Source organism: Xenia sp. Carnegie-2017, unplaced genomic scaffold (assembly GCF_021976095.1).
Source record: "Xenia sp. Carnegie-2017 unplaced genomic scaffold, XeniaSp_v1 HiC_scaffold_6, whole genome shotgun sequence".
Lineage (NCBI taxonomy): Eukaryota > Metazoa > Cnidaria > Anthozoa > Malacalcyonacea > Xeniidae > Xenia > Xenia sp. Carnegie-2017.
The window spans coordinates 10422285-10429134 of NW_025813526.1; the positions used below are offsets into that span (position 1 = coordinate 10422285).

Consider the following 6850-nt stretch of genomic DNA (forward strand, 5'->3'; position numbering starts at 1 on the left):
CTGCATCATTAAAAGATCGTGTAACTTGTAAATTTGCATCGTTTATAATTTAACAATATTCAAACATTGTCAATAACAACACATCGTGAGACACAAACCCTTTTTTCCATATGGAAATCACAAATCACACCATGTTAGTGAATATTACTAGAACGTTCACTCCTCTAACAGTTTAAAATAGATGGCATGTATACTGTGTATACTGTGTCCGATTTTTAAAGTAGAATACCATAATCTCAATGCTCTACCGACTCTATGACATAATGAGATTGAGTGGTCCATGTTTGTAAATGTAGATCGTCCAGGTTGGCATAGTCCTGAGAAGGGATGTTTTTGTTGTTGTTGACTGACATTTCGACAACCTTTGCGGTAGTCATCTTCAGAGTCAAATGAGGACAATACCAACCTGGACGATCTACATTTACAAACACCACGATACTCCCGGGTTCGAAACATTTACTTTATTGAGTGGTCCCTTAAATAGAGTGTGCAAAATCAAAATTGATGACAAGTTTCGTACATAGAATCTCATCCAGGTACTAATATTTCCATAATTTCGTAAAAGTACTATTGCCAATGCACATTTAATATAAACAAAAAGTTTTTTGAAAATAGACATGTTTCGACATCTCATGATGCCATCTTCAGTATGAGTGAAATAATAGGTGCAACAAGGCTTATAAAAAAATAATATGATACATAAATTACAACAATAAAAAGGATATAAGATAAACTAATTGGGAGCGTCGGAGCGTATTATAAACTAAATATTGTATTGAATTTAAAAACTTGAACATTGAGGTCAGGGTTAGTTTTCTTAATGTGGAGTGCTTCTTTGATTTTAAGGGCAAATGAAGTGTCGGCAGTGTGGATGATTTTGAAGCAAGAGGGTGAATAGTTAATTTTACATGAGTGAGATTTAAGAAGGTGTAGGTAGATATGTACGGTGGCCCACAAGGGCAACGTCAATTTCAAATCATTACACTAAAATTAAATTCATCACACTAAATTCAAATTCATCACACCAAATTCAAATTCATCACACCGAATTCAAATTCATCACACCGAATTCAAATTCATCACACCGAATTCAAATTCATCACACCGAATTCAAATTCATCACACCGAATTCAAATTCATCACACTGAATTCAAATTCATCACACCGAATTCAAAATTTGAATTCGTGCCAGGCCCATTCGTGGGAGTACTTCATGTTGCTTATTATTTTATTGTTATTTTTAATCTCTCCTTAGTTTCAAAATGGCAAATTGTCATTCTTGCAATGCTCAAGTCGCCTTTCGGGATAAATTTTGTAGTCAGTGCGGAATTAAATTGTGTTGTGAGGTTGTAGCGATCAAGTACTACTTTAAACAAGGCTATAAATACGACACGATAACAGAATTTTTGGCGAAATTTCAAGATGTCCATATTTGTGTTCGAACTTTCAAGAACCGCTTGAAAACATTAGGACTCTCTCGAAAATTTAGGGAATACAATGAGTGGGAAGTAAGAGAAAGAATTATGCGCGAACTTAGTGGACCAGGTTGTATGAGCGGATATTGGGGAATGTGGCATATTCTTAGCAGGGAAGGATTTATGATACCGAGGCAAAAAGTTCAAGAGATGTTAAAGGAATTAGATCCTGAGGGTTGTGAAACAAGACGAGCTCATCGTTTAAGGCGGAGAGTTTATGTAAATCCGGGTCCAAATTTTTGTTGGCACTTGGATGGATATGATAAACTGAAACCGTTTGGCTTCTTCATTCATGGATGTATCGACGGTTTCAGTCGTAAAATGTTATGGCTGCATTTGACTAAGTCAAACAATAATCCCCAAGCGATACTTAAACTTTTCTTAAACTTAGTCATGTCGTGCCATGGCTGCCCTAAAAAGTTACGAACTGACCTGGGAACCGAAAATGGCCTTGTTGCAGCTGCACAATGTTACTTCACAAATGATGACCAGTCTCATGTGTATGGTACATCTCAACACAATCAAAGAATTGAAGGGTGGTGGTCTTACTTTAGAAGAAGCCGAGCAAATTGGTGGATTAACTTTTTTAAAGACTTGATGAATCAGGAAGTTGTTTCAACTGGAAATGAACTGGAAATGGAATGCCTATGGTTTTGTTTTTCAAGTCTCTTTCAACAAGACTTGAATCATGTAAAAGATCATTGGAATACACATTATATAAGAAGATCAAGGTTTGACACCGTACCAGGAAGGCCGAATAAGTTATATTACCTTCCTGAGAGGCATAATTCAGAAGATTTTCTTCAACCTGTAAGTCAGTATCAGTGTGACCAGGTTCTACAGACCAATTATCTTGATGAAAACAAAAGCGAATACGAAGAGTACTTTGTACATGTCATGGATCAAGCAGGCTTAGAGCTGCCTTTAGACTGGAGACAAGCCTTGGATCTTTACAATGAATTGATTTACATAGCAAAAGCCATTGATTTTATACCTGCTTGAACGGATTGCCTTTTCAAAGTCTGCATTTGATGACAGAATACTGCAAAACGGCTGTTGTTAAACAAAAGCAGAAAATGAGCATTTCATTTTACAAAAATTGTTTTTTATGATGGTTATTTAACATCAGTAAACCTAAAGTTTGTGGAATCTTTCTGATAATAACATTGTATATAATTTTCTGTTTACTATGTCTGAATAACTGTTGTGACATCTTATAAAATTTACAAAATTTGAAGTAACAGCCAAAAGATTTGCTGTGAATTAAAACCAACATCAACTAATGTGTTATGTAAACTAAACAGTTTCAAATGCTTCTCTTGTTTACAACATAGTTTTGTAAAATTAAGAAGTTGCAAAAACACCACCTTTGCATATTGCTAGCAAAAAGAGATGCTGAAAGTCACCAGTTTTGCTCATGTGTGCAACAGGGATTGTTATGGTACGGCCAGAAGCTCCAACAATAGGAAAGCAGGTAGTATGATTAGGATTTCTTGATAGGCAATCATGATCAAATCTGACAGTTATTTTTAAAACATCACCATTTAATGGCCGATGTTTCTGGCCTGTAAGCCAGCCTGAAGGTGTCAGATTTGCCATTATGGAATGAGTGATTTTATCCAATTCTTCACCATCATCAGCATACTGATCAGTTTCAGCCGGTTTGGTATTCCATGCAATTTCCTCTTTGTATCCAGATATGTGATTATCTTCCAGTGACATGAAGAAATCTAGAAAGTTATCCATGATGGTTTCTTCAAGCATTCTTCTTGAAGTACCATCATCAGAATAATCAGGGCACAGCAGAGAAAAAAGATAATTTGCATCTACATCGTGAGTTTCTTTGCCCTTCACCAAAACTTTTTGGCTACTTCTTCATTTTCTTTAACTGCTTGCAGTACACCGGAAACTTATAGCCCTTCAGCAAACTCTTTAAGAGAAAGAATTCGTTTGCCAATTATGCTCACCATTACAGTTCCTACTATGTCATCAGTGTGCAAGCCATCTATAATGCCAGTGTACCGACTCTCAATAATGAAATCTCTGTGAGTATGAAAATCTTTCTTTATACTTTCCAAGAGCTCACGATCAGCTTCAGTAAAGTGCTTTTCTAATACTAAGTTACTCATATCAATATTAGGATTAAGCATCAAGTTGTAAGCATTTTCATCCAAAATGCATGGTGGGGACCTCCTTGAGCAATGGAAGTAGCAGCCAATTGACCACAAGCTCTAAAGTTTCCATTCTGAATATTGTACACAGAGTCAATTGGTGTTCCATTCGGAAACATTGTCAAACTCATTTGCTAGATTGCTTCAGACAAAAATTCTTTCGACATGGCACCTGAGTCAATGCCATGTTCTCCCATGTAATTAACTCGAAGTACTTTGTTGGGGTCAGATCTTTTGCATTCTCGCTGCCATAATGATAAAGATCGAATAATTGAAGTACTGCGTCGCACAACAAGGAAAAACTATCCATTGTAGTCAACGTTTTTCTCAATGTCTTTCATAAATGTGGAAAGATCAACGTTGTCAACTTTATATGTATTGGGAATGTCTCTTAGTTCTTCACTTCCAGTGACAATAGTTGTGGGCACTAGTAATTCCTCATCAAGTTCAAGCTGTAACTTTTTGCCTAGGTTCTCATTACTCAAAACTTGAGAATTATCTTGTGAGATATCTTCACAGAAGTGAAGATTTTCATTAAAAATTTCTCATCTTCATCATCAGATGACTTCGAAATCTCTTTCTGGATGTAGAGGCTTTTTCTCCACAACCTTCCTCTTCCTGTAAAATAAAATCAGTTTTTGTGCATAAATACAAAGTGATCTTGTTATATTCTCTTCCCAGTTCTTCTTTGTATTGTTTTAAAGTAAAAAACTGCTTTTTTGATCCAGGAAGGAAAAGAGCTTCTTTTCCATCTTCAAAAAGGAGCATGTATTCTTCTTCATCATCCTAGAGATTGCTATGAAATGCTTTCCACTTTGTTGTTGCATTTTTCAAAATTTCTTTGTAAGGTGCTTCATGTGACACATTCAGTGCCATTCGTATTCCACGTTTTGGTTTTAAGCTTTTTTCTTTGTCATTGAATTCAAACAGATTAATAAACACTTTAAGTCTTGTCAGAGCTTTTCTCCTTTCGTCCCTTCCCTTTTGAAACAGTAGATTTCCATTGAGACCCTTTAGTTCTTTGGTATTCATTAAATGTTTTTATTGATTTCTTTCTGTGAGTGGATGCATTGTTTAGCTCTACATCTACAAATTATTCAGATTATAATTCATCAAAATGTGAAAAAGATATTGGCTAGTTCAGCTATCATAAAAACACCTGCAAATGTTGGCTATATTCCTAATGTCATGACCAATCTATCAAACTTACCACTCAAAATTCAAGTCTCATAAACTGTATAAATGCAAGATGCTTTTAGCTACATAACAATTGGCAATTTTAAAGCTCACAATTTATAGAATGCATTTGTGTTATCTTCAATAATTTTTTTCCTGAATTGAACGAGCACTTTAATGCTATTAAGGGAAACAAGGATGTTATTATATTACAGCACATGTCACCAGGGTTCATGTAAATGACAAAATAAGCAATATCAAGCATCTCATGTATTGTTCTTTATATTTATAAATGAGCATTTCGTATTCATTTATAGTGAGTTTAAACTTCAAAATCAAAAATTATCTCAGTTCACCTGATTTTATCTTTTCAGATTTGGTGCTTTGACCAAATTCATCTGCATCAGATTGAGCTGGAGAACACAGAATAATAGGAAAAACAAATTTAAAATAATCTCAAATTCACATACTCATGCTATAATAATCAGACGTTTTGTCTCATCAGTCAAATGGAAGAAGTTGAAATATGTCATTATCAAAGCCACATAGTTCCTGCTAGTATTCAAGTAATAAGTTCCTTACACAGAATGTCATTAGCAAGCATTTAAAGACATAGTAGAATTATAACACTTGCACTGATATTTATAGTACTAGCACCCAATATTTTTCCGTCAATTTAAATCTCATCGATATTCGTATCGAAACCTGTGAAAGACTAAGTTTATCTATAGTTTCTGTACAAGCTTACCTTTTCCACAGTTGGGGCAAAACTTGCAATCAACGTGAGCATTTAAGCAATGACCACATCGACTGCAAAACATGGTGGTCGCCAAATGAAATACGCGCCTTCGGTTTATGATTTTTGTATTTTCGCCAGTTTTTCGAATCAAAAATTGCATCGTGACATGAAGTAATAAGTATTCCTAAGCAAAGCCGCTGATCATGCGCGGGCATGATCACAATGCATGATGATGAGTGATGAATTTGAATTTGGTGTGATGAATTTGAATTTGGTGTGATGAATTTGAATTCGGTGTGATGAATTTGAATTTGGTGTGATGAATTTGAATTCGGTGTGATGAATTTGAATTCGGTGTGATGAATTTGAATTCGGTGTGATGAATTTGAATTTGGTGTGATGAATTTGAATTTGGTGTGATGTATTTGAATTTAGTGTAATGAATTAGAATTTAGTGTAATGATTTGAAATTGACGTTGCCCTTGTGGGCAACCGTAGATATGAGAGTTCTTTGTCTGTGGCGGCATGTTCACTGATTCTGGTGGATAAATGGCTCGAAGTTTCGCCAATGTATCGGGAATTACATCACGCGCAATTGAATTCATTTACCACCATAGATTTAATTGAATCTGGGATTGGGTCTTTGAATGAGAAAAGGTTTTTGATTTGAAATCACATCATTCAAAGAAGCACTCCACATTAACAAAATTAACCCTGACTTCAATGTTCAAGTTTTTAAATTCAATACAATATTTGGTTTATAATACGCTCGGATGCTCCTCATTAATTTATCTTATTTCTTTTTATTGTTGTAATTTATGTATGATATTACTTTTATATAAACCTTGTATCACCTATTATTTCACTCATACTGAGGATGGCAACATGAGATGTCGAAACATGTCTATTTTCAAAAAACTTGTCGTTTATATTAAATGTATTAATATTTCATATCAATACTTTATTGTCGATTTCAGTTAACTTTTCAAATGGCGGTTGCCAAGTTACTTTCTATTGTTGCCAATTACATTTCCAAATATGGAATGTTCGTTTTGAACTTGTCAACTTAAATTCACAAGTTGTGTACTTGAGTACTGAAGTCGTTAGCTAAAGTGGCGAAGTATTAGCAAACGCGAAAGTTCTATGTACCCTGTAGACATTTGGCAATGAATCCGTTCAGTAAGCAAGGAAAAGCTTTAGCAATTCTAATCCGTTTGACGGCAATCTAATTGTGCCACATTATGTAATAAATTTACAGTAAATGTGGCACTAGAAGCGCATCGTTGGAT

At 34.9% G+C, this 6850-nt stretch overlaps 1 protein-coding gene, 1 long non-coding RNA gene and 1 pseudogene across 2 annotated transcripts; 1 reads left to right on the forward strand and 2 right to left on the reverse strand.

Moving 5' to 3' along the window:
• Positions 1-1262: 1262 nt before the first annotated feature.
• Positions 1263-2477, forward strand: LOC124457101. Its single transcript, XM_047007391.1, has one exon. The coding sequence runs from the start codon at positions 1263-1265 to the stop codon at positions 2475-2477; it is 1215 nt and encodes a 404-aa protein (XP_046863347.1).
• A 342-nt stretch (positions 2478-2819) lies between these two features.
• Positions 2820-4678, reverse strand: LOC124457102 (annotated as a pseudogene).
• Positions 4679-4702: 24 nt separating this feature from the next.
• On the reverse strand, positions 4703-5484 carry LOC124457976. Its single transcript, XR_006952924.1, has 2 exons — positions 5179-5484; positions 4703-4732 (listed from the first exon to the last, which is right to left on the reverse strand). It is a non-coding gene; the product is annotated as an uncharacterized LOC124457976 (long non-coding RNA).
• Between the last annotated feature and the right edge of the window lie 1366 nt (positions 5485-6850).

What these genes read in the sequence shown, in the direction of transcription:
- LOC124457101 (XM_047007391.1), top strand. Translation starts at nt 1,263, where the DNA reads ATGGCAAATTGTCATTCTTGCAATGCTCAAGTCGCCTTTCGGGATAAA.